The 20,370-nt window shown below is 38.8% G+C and overlaps 2 protein-coding genes across 2 annotated transcripts in view; one reads left to right on the forward strand and one right to left on the reverse strand.

Annotated features, from left to right (window-relative positions):
- The window catches only part of LOC117954221 (receptor-interacting serine/threonine-protein kinase 2-like), a 12,347-nt gene extending 3,972 nt beyond the window's left edge, over positions 1 to 8,375 (reverse strand). Inside the window, exons 1-7 of the mRNA XM_034887828.1 lie at positions 7,792 to 8,375; positions 7,400 to 7,553; positions 6,446 to 6,601; positions 5,475 to 5,632; positions 4,242 to 4,291; positions 3,941 to 4,102; positions 2,957 to 3,080 (exon numbers count right to left, since the gene is read on the reverse strand). Coding sequence (XP_034743719.1) covers positions 2,957 to 3,080; positions 3,941 to 4,102; positions 4,242 to 4,291; positions 5,475 to 5,632; positions 6,446 to 6,601; positions 7,400 to 7,553; positions 7,792 to 8,027 — 1,040 coding nt within the window. The 5' untranslated portion in view covers positions 8,028 to 8,375. The remainder of the gene's footprint in view (positions 1 to 2,956; positions 3,081 to 3,940; positions 4,103 to 4,241; positions 4,292 to 5,474; positions 5,633 to 6,445; positions 6,602 to 7,399; positions 7,554 to 7,791) is intronic.
- A 5,432-nt stretch (positions 8,376 to 13,807) lies between these two features.
- The window catches only part of asip2b (agouti signaling protein, nonagouti homolog (mouse) 2b), a 22,779-nt gene continuing 16,216 nt past the window's right edge, over positions 13,808 to 20,370 (forward strand). The window contains exons 1-4 of the mRNA XM_034887640.1: positions 13,808 to 13,938; positions 14,043 to 14,165; positions 17,326 to 17,399; positions 18,238 to 18,421. Coding sequence (XP_034743531.1) covers positions 14,057 to 14,165; positions 17,326 to 17,399; positions 18,238 to 18,405 — 351 coding nt within the window. The 5' untranslated portion in view covers positions 13,808 to 13,938; positions 14,043 to 14,056 and the 3' untranslated portion in view covers positions 18,406 to 18,421. The remainder of the gene's footprint in view (positions 13,939 to 14,042; positions 14,166 to 17,325; positions 17,400 to 18,237; positions 18,422 to 20,370) is intronic.

A 20,370-nucleotide genomic window follows, 5' to 3' on the forward strand; every position in this document is an offset into this window, starting at 1 on the left:
TAAAACACTGACATTGATTCTGACCTACTTATGCCAGGATGGTGGGGATATTGTCAATGAAGTGATAAGGATTGTCCAGAGTTGCCACTTTGTCTGACCCAACCAGCATAAGGTTCTTCATTGAGGGAACAGAAGTCCTGCAAGACCTGGACGTACCCAGAGCATGTGCCTTGCTAATGGGGCTGGTATGCAGACTTGACCTCAGCTACTTAAATTACCTGAAAAATACTTATATGTATCACACACTATTTACAAAGTCCCTTGGAAAATATGCCGCTACGTTCGCCATGGAGAATACATGTAACCATTTAATGGTTTGTCTAACACCAGCAACATTTTATTTATGTATTCCTTTTCAGATGGTGCTTTTTCTTTTAAATTGTATTCTTTAACATGCAAAGAAGCACTGGATTCAGGGAATTGGTCCTCCAAAATTAGCATTAATAATTTGAGCATGTTCCTTTTTTAAGGGCAACTTCCTTGTAAAAGCTTGCAAGTATTTGACTTAGAAGCCCCCAAACACACTTTTATAGGGGGAACTTTGGTATTTTCAACCTGGGCCCTATTTCCGTGTGTGTGTGTGTGTGTGTGTGTTTGTGTGTGTGCCAGACTGATGGGGAGAAGAATCTTTAATTGGTGGACAGAGAGCTTATGAGCTTGCAGTCGCAAAACAAGCTAGAACGTACAGTCGTGGTCAAAAGTTTTGAGAATGACAAGGATTGGTTTTCACAAAGTTATCTCATTCCGTGTTTGTAGATATTTTTGTCAGATGTTACTAAGGTATACTGAAGTATTATCACAAGCATTTCACAAGTGTCAAAGGCTTTTATTGACGATTACATTCAGTTTATGCAAAGAGTCAATATTTGTAGTTCTAGTTCAAGACCTCTGCAATTCGCCCCGGCATGCTGTCAATTAACTTCTGGGCCACATCCTGACGGATGACAGTCCATTCTTGCATACTCAATTCTCCAAGTTTGTTGTAATTTGTGGGTTTTGTTTGTCCACCCGCCTCTTGAAGATTGACCACAAATTCTCAATGGGATTAAGGTCTGGGGAGTTTCCTGGCCATGGACCCAAAATAGTGATGTTTTGTTCTCCAAGCCACTTAGTTATCACATTGGCCTTATGGCAAGGTGCTCCATCATGCTGGAAAAGAACTCTGGTGCTATGCTAGAACTCTTTGTGGTATTAATCTGGTCTTTAATCTGAGCTGCTGTTAATTTGCGATTGCTCAGGTTGGTGACTCAGATGAACCTATCCTCAGCAGCAGAGGGGACTCTTGGTCTTCCCTTCCTGGGGCGGGTGTCATGTGAGCCAGTTTTGTTGTAACGCTTGATGGTTTTTGTGACTGCACTTGGGGAGACATTCAAAGTTTTTGCAATATTCTTAAAGTAATGATGGCCTCTCGTTTCTCTTTACTTAGCTAATTGGTTCTTGCCATAATATAAATTCTAACAGTTGTCCAAAAGGGCTGTTGGCTGCGTATCAACCTGACTTCTGCACAACACAACTGATTGTCCCAACTCCATTAATAAGTCAAGAAATTCCACTAATTAACCCTGACAAGGGTTGTGAAAACCATTTTAGGTAACTACCTCGTGAAGCTCATGGAGAGAACACAAAGGGTTTGTAGCACTTTAAAAAAAGCAAAGGGTGGCTACTTTGAAGAAACTAGAATATAAGACACGTTTTCAGTTATTTCACACAAGTACATAATTCCACATGTGAGTGAGTGATAATCTACAATGTAAATAGTCATTAGAATAAAAGAAACGCATTGAATGAGAAGGTGTGTCCAAACTTTTGGCCTGTACTGTATATGTAATTTATAAAAGGTTTCTAGTGTCAGTGTATTGGCCGTGCAGTGGCGGGGTTCTCTGTTCGATCATGTGAGAAGCACACGCAGCCACTGCACGTCAGAGCGGCCAAAGCGTCAAAAGCCTTCCCCGTATTTTTAGACGAGCATCCTTGGTGCGGCCAGAGCTTCTTTGCAGCTCAAGTCGGTGGTGGTGTGTACACACGGTAAGTAGGAATGTATATTTTGTTTATAAGTTAAAAAATAGTAATAGAAAAATGTAGTTTGTAACTTTACTTTTACAATAAAAGGTTTGATCATAAAATAGGAATTGCTATGTGTATTTTATTCTCGCTAAAGTGAATTAAGGTACTAACACAAAGCTAAGGGACCAATTCGCACGGACATTTCGGCACGCCAATATATCGTTTGGGCAATAATAAAAATCATCTATTACCCAAATAAGACACCCTCATAAATGACTATAAATGACTTACAGCTTGTGGAGCACGGGTGTTTTCATTTTTTAGACCGAAAAGAGGAAGGATATGATGAGGGGAAATTATATTGTTTGACCTGTAATCCTCTCTTAGTCATGGTACAATCCAAACTCTTCCAAATAACACATATTTCACAACATTCACAGGTACATCCCCTTTCTTGAGTGAAGACATCAAATATTCAGCCTGTAACTTTGTATTCAATACATTCAAACTGGTATTACCAAACCACTAACCAATGAGAAACAATAGAAAAACTAACAGTTCTTAAGATGATGATGATGATGATGATGATGATGATGATGATAATAAATGTAATAGTAATAATGTACAATTCTGCCTCAACTTCTAAATCACATTTAGAAAAAATATTCTGTTAAAACAGATCTGTGATGCTGTTTTGCCTTCATTGTTCTCTGTGTAGTTTGCTAGAAGTTATGTAAATTAACCCTGGTGTGGTTTATGTGGAGTGATCAGTGCACTGGACTCCGTCTAAAAGATTTTCTTTTAAATGCATCATTGCTTGTCAGCAACCAGTCATATTGTAACTTAGACCCCCCCCCCTCTGTTGCACGTCGTTCCCCAATTTCTCTCCCTTCATTTCCCGTCATGTCTCTTCTGCCTACTCTATTAATATAAGCATCAGTGCCCTAAACACTTTAAAAAAAAAGAACTGTGGGAAGACAACTGACTAACCTTTGACCTCTTGATCTCCAACACGGCCTCCAGTAAGTCGATTTCGTCAAAATTCCTCACCATGGGCTCAAGCTCAATCAAACACTCTGAAATGGCAATAAAAACACATAACATCTTTAATGTTTATGACATTTAGATATCTTATCAACAATGCAGGACAATACTATTTTACAGAGGTATCACTTTTGTCCAGTCATGTGCAATTTTCCAACAGTTCACTTAGCTGCAGTTGTGGTCAGAAACTTGCCAATGTTCACTAGTGATTTGAGTGCCTTTTTGCAGATTTGGTTATTTAGGCTACTTTCATGTACAGATCAAATAAGCTATGGTCATTAAACCATCTGATGCCAATTGACGTCAGGGGGTGTTAACTCTATACGTAGACCTCACCTGGGACAGCTGTGTGTATGTGTGTGTGTGACTAGAGAGCGGAAAGACAAACTATTTTTCAACCGCATTTCATGAGACAAACGTTTTTTCTCTTTGTTTAAAACAAGTTTATTTATGTTGCTTTTGCAGTTATGAATGAAAGAAATGGATCATTGTGACACTACAAACAAATGTGCGTTGATTTACTGACTGCTCCTACAACGTAAAAAAATGTAATGCAACTGTGCTGCACTGACTCTGCTGTTCGTGTGTGTGTGTGTCAGTGAGAGAAATTATTAATTTCTATGATTGTCTAAATGTAAAACTCTTAAGTTTATAAAATGTTTCAAAAAAGACAGCAGGGTACATTTCAATAATGTGACAGGAAGCTGATACTTAGTCACTGCTTTGTCAGAGCAAAATTTAACAGTGACTAGGATTAGTCTGTTACCTAACATGGATAGTCATCCCTAACTGTGAAAAAGGTCAAACAGGAGTGCAATCCTTTGAGAGAGAGTGATTTCAAAACTTCTACCAGAAATGAATTCTTGCAGTTTAGTTAGTTGTGTGAGCTTACTGAGGAAGGAAGGTCGTTCATCGGGGTTAGCGGTCCAACCGCAGGTCATTAAACTGATGAGGGTTTCTCTACTGGGGATGTCAGCAGGCAGACTGTCCAGACTTGTGTCAGGGCGTAACCCACGTAGCACACTGAACATGATCTGCATTGGGTTGGTCAACTCTGAGCACACACAAACAAACACACACACACACACACACACAAACACAAACACAATTAGTTTAGTAGCACCATGAAAGTTCACTCAAAGAGCACCTGAACTTAGTGACAAGAAAGAAACATAACAAAAAAAAAGTGTTACCTTCAAATGGAATCTGCCTGGACAGCACTTCCCACATAATGATGGCATAGCTTCAATGTAAACATGAGGAGAGAAACATACATGGGGAGTTAGAGTTACACCATTCTTTCAACTTATATTCTTCTTCAGAACTGAGGGACGTTACGACAAGCTAACCAGGAGGAAGAACCGATTGACCAGTTGCAGCATTCCAAACCTATTGCACAAATGCTTAAGAGGCTACATCAGCAACGATGCCGGAGGGATTTACATTCAGTCAAAGAGCAAAGTGGATTTCGTATACTTCTTTTGTAAAAGCCACCAGTCCCACTTTCTGAAATCACTCATCTCTGAGTGATGTCACTTGTGGTAGGAACGGCTAGGGTCGGTTGCGCTGCCACATGGGTGGCAGTGAAGGTCAGGGGCCTCGACGGAGCAGACCCAGGCGGCAGAGTGCATAAGTATAAGTGTACTTGGTACAAGAGCACCCTAGGCCGACGGGTCAATGATCAATTTTATATTCGTTTCATCTGATCTGCGGCTTTATGTTTTGGACACTTGGGTGAAGAGAGGGGTGGATCTGTCAACTGATCCCCATTTTTTTTAAATGTGTTGATTTTTGTTTACAAGTTACTGTCTCCAGACAAGTACAAATCAGAGAAATCAATGACTGAAAGAGGATGGGCTATTGGACAAAAAAAAAAAAAAAAGGCCAACAGGAGAAAAAACAAGTTTTGTATATATACACACACATGATCTAATAAGACATACATAAAACAATTAGGCAAAACACATATGGGCTGTTGATCTACTTTATCACATTACATCTGACCACCTCATGTTTTATGTTCTAAGAAGCCACCACCTTTAAACATGACTGAGCCTGACACGGAAGATTACTGTGAGAGAAGATGACTTTCACAAGCTTGTTTAAGGCTTAAGCTTGAAATGACTACAAATAATACCTCAATAGACAAAACATTTCATTAAAACTTGTGACAAATACTGTTTGTCAAAATCTAACAAACTCAGATTTATATTCATTTTTTTAAGTCACGATTGGTAATGTACATAAAAAAATTGTTACATTGATGATCAGTTTAGACTCGAATTGTTGAAATATAGTGAAATACACATGAAATATAGTTGTTGTAGATGTTATAGATATAACCATACTCAGCTAAATGGAGAACGTACTTGATGTCTGTTGTCCAACGGTTTCTAATGACTCGTTATTGAGGTTTTGTGTCTCACCTGTACATATCGTGTTTCACATCTGCCCGACGGTTCTTGGAAGGTTCGTACCTCTCAGGGGGCATGTAGATCACTGTGCCCCCCATCTCTGTGGGCTTGGACCCTGAGCCTTTACTGACGGACAGCTGTCGCCACTTTGAAAGGCCAAAGTCAGCAATCTGGACAAAACAATTGCAGAATATTAGCATTTTTTCATAATTCTAGAATACATTTTATTTACAGTATTTTTTTTTATTTTTTTTACACTGTTTTTGTCAATTGAAGACAACAGGCTCCAAGACCAGTAGCTATGTTGTGGGAGAACTGTCCTGTTTATTACAGGGAACTACTATGACACACTTTATTAGCACAGCATGCTTTTGAAGCATGCTGATTCAAAAGCCATGGGCGTTATTCTAAAAAGAACTTTTAAGAAAATATGAAAAATTGACATAAATGTCCACTAAAATTTCCAAAAGACCAAGTTGACATCTAATTGTATGAGAGCAACTGTCCAAATCCCTTAAATATTCAGTTTACTTTTATAAATGACAAAATAAAGCAGCAAATCCCACGTTTCTTTGGAAATATTGCTAGAATAAATATTTAAAAGATAATATTTAGGATTTTCTTTAAAAAAGAATCAAACAAACTACAGTAGATGTGTGCCTGACTGTAAAGTTTCTTTATATCAACATGTGAATTCACTGAACATGTAATTACTGAGAAATAATCTAGTCACACACACACACACACACACACACACACACACACACACACACACACACACACACACACACACACACACACACACACACACACACACACACACACACACACACACACACACACACACACACACACACACACACACACACACACACACACACACACACACACACACACACACACACACACACACACACACACACACACACACACACACCAAAAGTAAATAGACGACCACCCTTCTTTCCTTCTGACACACATACCTTAACATGAAATTCACCATCCAACAGTATGTTCTGTGTCTTAAGGTCGTGATGTAAGAGGGGTGGGTTCATGTTATGAAGGAAGTTAACCCCGAGGGCAATCTCATACAGGATCCTCAGTCGTAAAGGCCAGGCAAGCCTGGGGTACACGTCCTTCTTTAGGCAGAGACAACAGACCGGGTATAAAATGTAAATAAGAGCATCTTTGAATCATGTGATTAGGCAAGAGCAGAGAGAGAGGAAGTGTTTTACTGCATTTCAATTACAAACCTAGGCAATGCAAGAGCAAAAACTGAATAGAGGAAATTTACTACACCAACACAAGTGGGAATTTCCCAAACTACATCGTCTGCTTTCAGCTTCTTTTACCCTGCTTGTTTCATAATTTCATTAGACACTGTTAATACTTTTAAGTTTCACTTTTGCTTGCTGTCACACAGGCATGAATGCCATGGCATACATGCACATGACGAGCCAAAAACAACAACGACAATCTTTTAGTTCAGCCATTTTGGCAACAAGTGAAGACACGAGAACTGTAAAGTGTTTACTTGTTCTCTACATTTGTGACTGCAGCCCCTTTCACACAACTTGTTCAAGGCGGGAATTTTTTCCATTCTGTATAAAATAAACAAAAAACGGAATGTGGGGACAGAGTTGTTCTGACAATAAGCCGACAGTGGAGGTAATAACAGAGCCAGATCGACGTCCAGTTTAAAAAGGACACCCACCATGACTACACACAGGCCAACACACAGTACACACAACGCCTTTTGTTTCGGTTTAGTTTTATATCAGCTCTCCTTTCCTGAGGGAAAAGGGAAGACAATATAAATGCCTTATAGACAAGGAAAGATGCAGTCCTTTTAATTCTTAATCCTTAGGACTCAATCAGTCAGCTTCTGAATAAAAAAACTCTTAATGTTATGAAATTACTTAATAACATATATCTACCTCGTGGAGCAACAGGTCCAGAGAGCCATTGCTCATAAACTCTGTGACTATACAGAAAAACTCAGGCTCGTTGCAGATGCCAAAGATCTGGATGATGTAGTTGAACCTGGCTTTGTGGAGCACCTCAGCCTCCTTCAGCAGGCAGTTCCTCTCTCTGAAACACAGCCAGGTTATTTTATTTCTTTTACAAAGAGAGATACATTTGAGTGGACAGCTATGATATCTGCCTTCCACCTTGATCTGCACAGTCAGTATATGCCAACTTTTCTGTAAAAATGTCACTGAAATAATACAATGTAAATATCTGCTTAATGCATCTATAAATTGAAAGGTAGCCTTTTGAAAATTTCTTCCAAACAGTTTATGGCCTACATTGTTACATGAGGTGGTACCTTTCTCCAACAGGACAATCGAGTTTCAGACACTTAATGGCCACAGTGGTCCTCCAGTCGGAGTGCTGCGCTTTGAACACGGTGCCAAAGCCCCCTCTGCTCAGGTAGTACAGGTCTGTCAGCTTCTGGTAGGGAATCACCGGCAAGGCGCTGGTCAGACTGCAAATGTTCACACAGCCGTGCGGCTCCATAGCAGTTTGTGTGCCTTTTACGGGAAGTCTCTGATGATTTATCATCCAAGTCGGCCACTGAAAACAGAACTGTTCCTTATGACCCAACGAGGAAGAGCGCTTCCATTTATACGCATGCAATATGTCGCTGACTGCTAGCAAGCTAAGCTAACGTTAACGTCAATGTAGCGGAGGAGGAAGGCTGAAAAAGAGCAACCGATAAGTGGTTTCTGACAAAAAAACGCCGAGCACCCAACGACTAGAATTAGATGTATGCGCTTTCACTTCCCCGCGTGTTATGCTGTCAGTCTGCCTCTCACCAGCTGTCACAGGCAAATTGTCAAAGAGCAACGACAACTGTGAGCTGCTGATCGCCACTGCCATTTAAGGCAGGTGGGTTTGTTGTTGCTAATGACGACACGCTTCCGGGTTTTTTGCGTGACGCGTTCACGTGATCCAAACAATTTGCCTTTTATTTTTATTTCTGTGGGACTGATTTTCCGAACAGCCGTCTGAATAGTAGCCGAGACCAAATAACGCAAACCCCAATATGATGATGGGGTGTTACTGTATGTAATAACTACATCGTTTAGACGTCATACTCGCATTTTTGTTTCAGTTTCGTTGGAACAACAGCTGAACCCAACTGCTGATATTGGGGTTTACATGCTGGAATTTCCCAAACGCGGGGCTTTCCCATAAGGCTTTTCTACTAAATTGTTGTAGAGGTGACAACATATTTAAGTAAAAAGTAAAAACTGTATGCGCGGACAATCACAGTAAGCCTCACATCTCTATAGTAACTACTTTTAGCAAAAGTTTAAAAAAAATATATGTTTAATTCAGTATTTCACTAATGTTAGCCATCCTGCTCCACGCAGAAATTTAGAATTCACACACAAAAGGAAGATAACGTGTAACTCAAACACAAGTTCATTAGGTATGCGTCTTTTCGTAGAAAAAAATAGATAGATAGATGGATAGATGGGTAATTAAAGAGTGTAGCCGTATGCAGAAACTTGGTTATAGTAGAACTATAAATCCTAATAAAAAACACCACAACAAAAATAAAAAATAATATATATATATATATATATATATATATATATATATATATATATATATATATATATATATATATATATATATATATATATATATATATATATATATATATATATATATATATATATATATATTAACAGTCTATGCTGCTTACTTGGCGTTAATACAACATGCTTATAGAGTTTTTGATGATCCAACAAGACAGTCAACAACAGTCCTTGAAACTTGGATCAAAGAAACCCTGCTGTAGTTCCTTCTTCAACAGAGAAAGAGAATTTGCATTAAACGTATGTAAGCAGGCTCATACACTTTGTGTGTCCTTGTGTGTTCCTGTGTTTATGGGAAATTAACTCTATGCCTGTTAATGGTATCCAAAGCTCACCAAGACCACCACAGATGGCTGCCCCCTTTGTTCCAGCCCATTCCCAGTGGCATCAACTGAACGTGCAGGTCTGCTGGATTATACAGTCTGCTGTCTCCAAGACAGACACACATTAACACACATTCATCTTTGTTCCGCTTGTCTACATGGCCTAAACGCTGGTTCAAAGACAACTATGGTGGAGAGTTTCTAGAGCAGAGGCCGATCGGGCTGCACACATTTCTGCAGAACCTGACGTTACAAAAAAGACATAATCCGTAGGTGAGGACAAAATCTGAGAGAAGTTGACACTTCCACACAACCAAATCAGCTACCTGGTGAAGAAAGTCAAGTAAAGATGTGTCATTTGCACAGACATAGTAGAGGCATTATGTGTACTGCACACTATTGAAAAGATTTCCTCTTGCCAGTTAACAGCAACACTAACCCCGGACACTGACACATACAGAGAAGTAGACACAGGTGTGAAAGGACCTGAGAAGGAACACAGATGGAACTGAAGATGAGGATGATGACAGATGATACTCTGTAACTAAGGTTGGCAAAGAATCAAACCATAGAGTTGTGGCTTGGACAATTTCAAGTAAACATAGTAAACAACCATTGATCCTTCCATATTTATTATTTTTGTCCTTACATACCTTTATCTAAGTGTTGTTGTTAATAATGTTCTTACCGTTGGTCTCTAGGTGAAAGTCTGACGCACTGATAAAAGGTAATGACGCTTGCTGGAGTAAAGTGATCGTCAATGATACTCCTGTTACATCCTGAAATCTATAATAAAGGAATAAATCTGTTACATTTTTGGCACATTCTCAGATTCTGCTCTGAAGCATCAACCTTTTAAAGACACACAAGCCCAATACAAGCTCAGAGTCAGTATTCTAATTTCTGTGTCATCTTTTATTTGTATGTGCCACTTTGTGTGTGTGTGAGACAAAGAGAGAGCAGGAATACTAGATTTATTTTCTGAGGCTATAATAAGTACCTTACCAATGTCATTGTCATGTTTCATGTACAGGTGTATATCAAGCATAAATATTCAGCTTTGCATTCACAAAAAGTACCTGTGCAAAATGCTGCCATGAAAAAGGAAGAATCTGCTTCTTCCTTGAAATGTGAATAATTAACCGTGTTTTTAATAATGTGATGAAGTGATTTCAAGAGTTTTGATGCTACAGACAAATATGACCATAAGGTGGCAGTGTCTTAGCAGTTTTCAACAAAGATAAAGCCTCTGCACTGTAATGTTTCTTATCTTAATGAAGAAACTTGGGTTCGTCACTAAACTTGTTTATTAGCACAACGAGTCCAGAGGATACAGATACACCGTCATATTTGCTTCCTCTTCTGATGACTTCCAATGCACAGACACACATCTTGAGGGTACATCATATCTGCAGCCATCTGGTGGCAGGAGGTAAAACTGCAACTCTTTAACTTATCACTACATCCCCCTTTTTCTAGAGATGAACACATTGCACATTAACTCTTTTACCAGCAATCTTATAACTAGCAATTTTATCTAGCAGTCTTTATAATTATTATAAGCAGTTTGAATCTGTGCATTATCATTTTCTTTTAGCACTCATATATGACTATGAACTATTTTTTTTCGTCAACTCAACACTGGTGGCAGGAGGTAAAACTGCAACTCTTTAACTTATCACTACATGCACCTGATTCAAAGCGATGCTAGGAACAAATGTTCTCTTCTCATCCCCCACAGGAACAAATCTCTAAACCCGGAACACAATGTTCCTTGATAATGGGCTGAGATGTTAACCTCTCAAAAAGTGAATAACAGTGTTGCAATTCATGAATGAAGTGTGTGTGTGTGTGAATTCATGTGTCAGCGCTTCAGTCCAGTGATGCAGTCTACGTGATACGCAGGTATACACGGTACAACCACTAAGAATGCTCCAGGATTTCCGCATACCTATTTTAAAATGCATAATGACATGTAACAACATAATTTGCATTATAATTGAGATACATTTTGAATTGAAATCTGTGTTGTTTTTCTTTGCAAAGGCTAAATAAAAGTATTTCCACCGTAATGTGTTGCACACAAGTGTATCAGAATGCAGGAAATTAAGTCTCAAAATGTTCCCTGGGGGAGGACCCCCAGACACCCAACTATATATATACTGTATATATATATATATACATATAAATAACTGCCCCCCATCCTGGCCCCTATATATGTATACATACACATATATATATATACTGTACATATACATACATGTAGGCCATGCATGTACAGTACAGTAAACCCAATCCAGTACATTAGACAACACCATTGCTTCAGTTCCGTCCAACTGAAATCTCATTCATACTAGCCTCATTATCACAAGAGCCACTCTATTTATTCTACTTGTGTCACATAACAAATAATAGACAAGGACATCGAGAGGTCTGGGCCAGGCTGCATGCATACTGTCACATTGATTGCATTTGTACACAATTTTTCTGTACAGTACAATGAAAACATACAATAAAAGCAGAAACATGAACATGAAAAATCACTTAGACACTAATGACTCATGACTTCACTTGGATTTGAGCCTATTGACTTGGTCTCACTCCCCGTGGCCAAACATCAAAGATTAAGCAGTAAAAGGTGTGAAGTGAATCACAATTCTTGGCAACAAGCAATTGTTTAAATCAAACCCACAATGGCCAATCACATTGAACGAGCAGGAGGGAAAGATGCAAACTACTAAATAATTACTTATTTGGGGTTTGAAACAAAAAGTTTAGGACTTGGACTTGACTTGGAACTTCAAACCTAGGCTCACTGTTGGTAAAGAAACCACTAACAGCATAACAAAAACATTAATAATGTATATTTAGTGGTCTAATAGTGGTTCATCTGTCATAGTAATTTATTGTAAAGTTCTTTTAACTTTTATTGTATATTTTGTTTTACATCTTCAACATAAAGCCTTCATCAATCCATTCATTTATTTATTAGTACTCGTACATTTGGGAGTGACAGCAGGATGCTGTTTACTTTTAATCGTGATGGTTTGTTAACATCTGGATCACAGATCATGTCTTTACAGCACTAAAACACACATTGTAAACAGATGTGGGCACATACTGATAGTTAGTAGTGACAGCCTTGGAGAAGAACCAGCATACTCTATTGTCAAGGGAATTCCACACTCACTCTAGTTAGAACCGTTAGAAGCTCAGCTATCTGCCAGCAGTACATTAGTGCATGAGGAAAAAGTCTGTGTTAAAACGATGAAACACAGTAATGTAATTTTTTTTAATCCAAAACAAAAATCTGTCTCTTACGGTTATCCTTGTTGTCAGCAGTTTGACACTCCACAAGAAAAACAACACTACGAGGAGAAGACAAACTGACCAAAGTCTGAGATACAAGTACTTCATCATCCCCATAAATAATGACCAAAGATGTGTCAGAATCCCAAGATTTATAAACAACTCAACAAGAAACATCGGAACAACCTCCCTTACAGATAACTCCACAGTGTTTAATCGTTACATAAATAATTGCAGCACATACTTTCCTGAATGATAACATGACAAGACATGAAATACTTCTTGGGATATTAATATTGTAATGGCTGGCAGGACGCCGTGGTGTCGACTGTTCTACACTGCAGCGGAAGAGATCATGGGACTGTGTTCTTAACTGTTGCTGTCGTGGTTTGAGTGTGTTAAAGTAGGTTATTGTATCTACACCCTAGATCTACACGTTTCAAAGAAGTGCATAAAATCACCAGCGGTGAAAGCACTCACCAGGAAGATTAGAAGAAGTGAAATCAAATATTTTAGACAAAGGGAACATTCAGCTATTTTGACCTTTCATTTAGCTCTACAAAGACGCTATTAATCTGATGAAGGGTGGATTACTAACAAGCGGACAGAAACCTGTCCCTACTGTTTGTTCTTACATACCGGTGTTATGTGAAATCTCCTGTCAGAAGGGGAGTACCCAGTAAAAAGGCCAAATACTAGATCCTGCCCATCAACTGATTCACATTTTGGAGCCCACTGCAATTTCATCAAATAACATTCACAGAGTTGGACATACAATGTGTTAATATAAACCTGAACCAGATCTCCCTTTTCAATAACATCAGAATTTTTTTTTTATTATATTATCTAAAAAAGATATGTAAAAAGTACAGTAGCTACATTTGAAGTAGGTTACTTAAGTGGATATATGTAACGCTCCGTCGTTGGCTGGTCCTGTTAGTGTTAGTAGTTCATGTTGAAGAAAGGGAGAAAAAAACAAGCAAAAACACTGGATAGGCCTACCCATAGATATGAATACTAGTAGCCTACTGTATAGATTAGCCCACTTCTGAGACTGAGCTGTCTTCTGTTACCGAGGCAACAAACATGTACTGTCGTGCGTCGAGCCAGTCACGTGGGGGCGCAACGTTTCTCTCCTGTTCGTTTGTCATCAACCTTGTTGGAGGCAGAGACCGCTCCTCACAGCCAGAAAGAAGCACGAGGGTGCTGAAGTGAGGGGTTTGAGGAGAAGAAGTACGTAATTCGTAGATTGTTGTCCACCATGTGCATCTGACAGTCTGAGATCTTTGTACAGTATTTAAGGCACGAGAGACTGATGTTTAACGTGTCATCACCAGATCTCATCATCATTATGAAGACGATCAACGGCAGACACTGGTTGTGCCTCTTCCTGCTTGCCTTCCCGCTGTGCTGGGCAGAGGACACGAAAAATGATGTGTGGAAGTCTGAGAATGACACAGGTAAGGCTTCAACCTCTCTTTTTTTGTTTGTTATATAATGTAAATAAGTTGATTTGTTTTTTGGTTGTGCTGTGATTGTGAGCCATTAAAAAGTCGTTCAAATTGATGAAAATGATGCAGCTCGCAATATTAAGAAACATAATGACTATATAGAAGAATATGCCTAGGCCTATCATAGATTTATGTTCTTTTTCCATATAGTTCGTCAATAAAAGTATGAAGTTAATACATTCGTAATTAGTAGAGACAAATGTTACGCTACTTACTTGATCACGGTTAAGTTTATGTTTAGGATTATTCCTTTATTTAAAAAAAAAATTATAAAATTAAAAATTAAATATTTATAAAAATGTTTTCAATTTATTTTAAGCTTAATCTTTGTCTTTTAACCTACCCTGCATATTATTGCATTATACCAATGCCCTGGTATGATTTTATAATTTCTGAAGCCAAAAGGTTTTGGACAGCTGACAAATTATAGCCTGATTCTGAGCTTGTGGCAGCCTTAATTTGGGCAAACTATGGGTTAATTCCGAGTCTGTCACTGCACCTAAATGCCCAATCCATAAAAATTTGACCATAAAAAGTAACACTATACAAACAAGAATTTGTCTTTACAACATTGTCTTGTGTGTTAAGCCTGCTTTACTGCTGCAAATATTGTTGACAAAATCTAACATCATCAGAAACAACAACAACTTAGGTTTTATTGTCATCTTCTGTTAGTTTGTGCACACAAAAAAAACCTGCCAATCAATTTGATGATGTGATAATGTCAACCCGGTTAGATCCTTGCAATGCACTCTTCTCATGCCTCACACAACCAAACCTCAATAAACTTCAGTTCATTTAAAAAGTGGTAGCCAGACTCATAACCAATTCCAACACACCTGTTTAAAACCCCTAATTATCATTTGCTCTCAGTTTGTCTTTGAGTGGATTTAAAAATGTGAATGATCCCTTAAGGCTCGTTGGGGGTTAGTCCCAGGATATATAGCTGACCTCCTGACCCGCTACAAACCTGAATACAGCCTGAGATTCACTGGCAGGTCATTACTGGCTATTCCTTGGTCAAAGGTGACCGGGCCTTTTCTGTTAAGGCCCAACAGTTGTGGAAGGACCTGCCAGTGGAGATCTGGTAAGAAATACATTTGAAGTCACTTTTAAAAACTATTTTAGACTTTCTGTTTTAATTGATTTCACTGTTGCTTTTTTATGGTTAGTTGTTGTTGTATGTGAAGCATTTTGAAACTTGTTTAGAAAAGTACTTTATAGATAAATGTTGTTATTGTTGATAGGATGTTCCAGTCCTGACTTTGGAAATTCTGTGTTGCGGAAATGCTTCTTTTACAGTTGGATCTGGAACATTTTTAAGAGAAAAAGTCACAAACACATCAAAAATCAACACAGGAATCCTGGGTCGCTCACCTGGTAGACCAGGCCCCCAAATACAGAGGTTTACTCCTCGAGGCAGCGGCTTTTTGTTGCATGTTATTCCCCCTCTCTCTCCCCTTTCATGTTTTCAGCTGTCCTTTGGAAATAACGTCTAAAAATGCCCAAAAGAATTATCTAAAAAAGAAAAATCCACAGAGCCTGGAGCACGCTAGACAAGGCTAGGTGCTAGCTGCTAAAAGTAAACTTCCTTAAAGCAAAACAGTATTTGTTTACTTGTATTAATCCGAGCAGTCACAGTAATCACTCAAAATCAGCAGGGGGACCAACCTCATCATTCTGGGGGGTCGTGACTCAAAAAGGTTGAGACCCACTGGTTTAGCAGGTAAAATGTTTACCATGGTCACCTTCGTTTAGAAGGCTAACATTAGCTAACTAGCACTAAACACAAAGTACAGTTGAGACGACTGCACTAATAGCAATAGTGGTGTTGGTTAATACTGTATGCATTTAAATCTGGGCTCACATATAAAAACAGCAACTTTATGTGCTAATTACTGTTTTATAAAAGTGATTTTCAAAATTTTGTAAATGGCCCGATTTTTTGGAGGGATGTTTTTTGAAATATAACTCTTTTAACATACTGAAAATTGGATGTCACTTCTACCCAAACTTATTTGATGAGCCTTTTAATGTGAGCTTAATAATTTCCATTTAGCAGGAATGTGAGGTAGGATATGTAGACTTCCAGTTGATTAAACAGCCTCCTGCCAACAGAATGGCAAATGATGCAGAAAGACTGGACAAAGGAGGGAACCAAAAGAAAACAGTAAATCCATTTTCTACAACCGCTTCTCTAGTAATATTTGATTACGTGTTTAAAACTCTTTCCAGTAGTTAAATCTGGATGGTCATAAACCAAAGAAAGAAGTAAAAAAAGCCCAGACTCTATGGCTATAAATTCCACACACTAAAATCTAGTTCATGTAAATGGGCGTTACCACGCCAAGTTCTCTGGCAATGCATTGAACCTTTACCCCCCTTCTTGTGGGTGGCGAGCCCATATGGTGGGGGTCCTAACCTCGCCCCATGGGCGCTAGCACTGGCTCCAGTAGGGGGTCCCGGTTTCCTTATTTCCTGTGATGTTAATCTGTCAATTTGTGGTCGAGTCAGACTGGTTCTTGAAGCTACTGCACCTGACAATACAGCTCCCGGGGACACACAGACCCATTCACCACAATAAGATGGAAATTCCTAGAGGACAGAGAGGAGCTCTTTGACATCCAAGAAGCTCAGGGTAGAAATAGTGAACCATCACATTTAAGGTAGTCGATAAGACACTTGTTTTTTTTAAGATGCCATCGTCTGTTTTAAATTATAATCACAACCCAACAAATCCAGTTATTCTCTCGGCTGTTTTTTTGGGACAAAAACGCTCTAGTTAACTTTTCCTTGTTAAAAAAAGACGCCCTGGTATGTTTGACTGGAGGAAGAACCCAGGGCAGAACCAGAGCACCCAGCTGGTACATTTGATCTCATAGTATTTAACACATGTTAACTTATCTTCTGAGGCAAAGTGCTGATGTGACAGTACAAAGAGAGGAGATTAAAGAAGAAGCTTGTTGTTTGGTGTGAGACCAAAATAAAGCAGGTCTCAAGAGGGGGATGAGTTTATCTTTTTTTCTGGAAACTGAGTCATTATAATAAGCTATGTTTAATGAGTGTTTTTAACAGTAAACATGGATTCTTCTGTTATTTCCAACTCTAGTTTCGAGCCAAGCAAAGGTCAGACGACTGTTCGCGAGGCAAAAGATTTCTCCGCCACAGGACAGTAACACTCCTGTAAGCTTTCTTTACTCCTCTTAAGCTGCCTTTGTATGTTCACTAACATTTCAGTATGGCACGCTCATGAATGCTTTAATGGTATAGTAAGTTATGCTAATCTAATCCATGTTTTGTCAAAATCAGTGAATATCTCCTCACAGTCACCTAGCTCTCTGTGTGTGTTAAAAAAATGCGTTAAAGGTGCACTTTAAGTTCCTGCTTGGTCACTTCTGTTGACGTTCCTAGAAAATTTCAAAGAAAAAAGAGCAAGCTCAACCCCCCCCCCCCCCCATGTTTCCGTAACTGTCATGACTAACTGGGCAACTGTCACTCAGAGCCGTATAAATAGAGTTTGGCCAAAATCATTGGCATAGATGACATACAGTGTAACCGTATGGGGTGAATGTGCTATTTTTAAATAAATTGCTTATTTTTTACTATAAACAGGCATATACATGTTATTATTAGGGCTGTCAGTTAAACACGTTATTAACGACGTTAACGCAACAAACGTCAATTTTTTTTATTGCGAGATTAACATTCTTTATGGCCTAGCAAGCTTTGTAGTTTTTTTCACCTGCTATTGCAACAACTAGTAACGTTAGGTAGTGGGGGGGGGGGGGGGGGGGGGGGGGGGGGGCAGCTGCCAAAGGGGGAATTGTATTTGTTTGGCAGTTGGGTTCAAATATCAACAACCTCTGTCAAAGTCATTAACTCATCTTTAATTGACAGGGCTTAATCTTTAGGACAGTGTCAAGTTTTTGTATTTGTTGCACATGTGTCAATGTGTCAGGATTTGAACTCTTTTTCCATTTTGTAGTGAGACACTTTATTTAAATGATCTCTCTTGTTTCAGAAACACAAGTCAAACCTCATATCCCCTGCACGTCGCTGCGGCCGCCTGATGGAAAGCTGCTCCGCCCTCATCCAGTGCTGCGACCCCTGCGCCACCTGCCGCTGTCGACTCTTCAACACCATCTGTCATTGCTGGAGGATGAACCCCCTGTGCTTAAAGAAGACGTAGATGGAACATACATGCTGTATACACTGCTTTCTGGCCTCTGGGTGCAGTTCAGAAAATATTAAAAGTATTTGAAAAATCATGACAAAACTATTTTCCATTGTCTGTGGTTTCAACACTTGAGTGATGAAAGGGGACATGGGAATGGAGGGTGAAGTGTGTATTTTTTTGTCTCCTGAGGCATGAATAAGAAAATACTTACATAAATGTTTACATCATTTCCAAACACCCAACATATAGAATGTAGGCGTAACAACTTATGGGTGACATATGCTTTTTCATTTATGTAGACAATTACATGGGTCTTCTGCCTTGCACTGTTGCTGCTTTTGAATATCTTTATCACTTCTGCCCTTCTACCATACTTACCATGTGGTGACATATAAAACAAGGTTTAGATGTAATTTGTTAACCTTACTGCCATACAGACTAAATGTGGGGAAAAAAAGCAAAATTATATGTTTTTAGCCATCGACAGTTAAAAAACAGATTGCTCTGTTCCCTTGTAAAAACGTAAATCTTGGAGAACACATTTAAGTAAATGTGTAATTATTAGGTATATACATGTGGATTTATGCGTTAAACTTAGTTTATATTTTTGAGTTGAGTAAAAATGTAATAAACCTATACTATCCTTGTATGGTCTTTTCCTTATTGTTTGTTTAGTGGAAATATCCTAAAATGCATACTGTAAATACATTAATAAATGTAGAATAACAAGTCGCTTATATGTGGATTTCTGGGAGGAAACCATGTTGAAATTAGGAAATGTGAGACAACGCATCAAAGCAATGCAAGACAAACTAGTTATTGCAAATTTTTGTCTTGTGGATAAATAGGGACTTAAGCTGCTTTGTGTTATTTTTTAGGACGATGTGGAAAGCCAAAAAATAATGAATGAAAATCGAATGTGTACGGGGCCAACTGTGTATCCAGGAAGAATGTGCATACACACATGATTAGTCTGGGAATTCCAAAATAAGGCAGTTTTGCATCTCTTAAATCCTTGCTGCTCTTACTTTGTTTGGGACACTGTCTGCTCCTCTTCTAGTGGAAAAAGAAGGGTCGTTTTTATGTATAGATTGATCAAATGCACTGTATATGAAGCCATGACCATAAAGGAGTTTAAAGGTGCTCTAAGTGATGTTGGGTGACGTTACCTGTTGGGTGAAGTTCAAAGTATTTTCAAACAAAACAAGACTAGTTTGCCCCTCCCTCCTTCTCATCCCGCCCCCCCCTCCCGTATGTGCATCCGCGCACTAATCCCCCCAACCCCGACCCCCAAATCCTTCTTGAAGGTTATTGGCTGGAACGCTGGAACACTGTTTATGTATCTATGCTTCGTAGTGCAGGTGGGAACAGTTTGTTTTTGTTGCCATTTGTAGACCCTGGGCTATCCACAGAGACTGCATTTTTTACAGTGCATTGCATTCTGGGTACAGACATCTCAGATAGTGAGCAGATGTTTGCTGTATGTGACAACAAATATTGTATCCTAAAACACACGTGACATTGCTTAGAGCACCTTTAAGACAACAAAGAGTGAAGTGTTAATAAAAAAGTCAAATTAAAAATTCAGCAATGTCTCCATGATAGAGCAGCCCATATAATTACACATGTACTATTTCTGATTATGTCACACTAAGTGCTCAAATAAAAAATAGTCAAGTCAAAAATAGTTAGCGAAGCGTACATAAGGAATGGTCAGCGATTATGTCTCATAAATGAGTCTGCATGGAACATAATACACCACATTATGTGTGTCTTGCTGCCAGATCTTGCACAGATTCATTCTAACAAATGCAAAATGTATAGAATGTATAAACTGAGATTGATCGCCCATATTGTAACTGTTGTGAGCCTTTCAAGATGGAGAGCAGTTAAAAAGGTAAGAAGAACAACCCTTATTTATCCCTCAATGGGGAAATTCAATTTTTACACTCTGTTGTTGTTACATCACTCACATAG

The sequence above is a fragment of the Etheostoma cragini genome, chromosome 12, assembly GCF_013103735.1.
Source record: "Etheostoma cragini isolate CJK2018 chromosome 12, CSU_Ecrag_1.0, whole genome shotgun sequence".
Lineage (NCBI taxonomy): Eukaryota > Metazoa > Chordata > Actinopteri > Perciformes > Percidae > Etheostoma > Etheostoma cragini.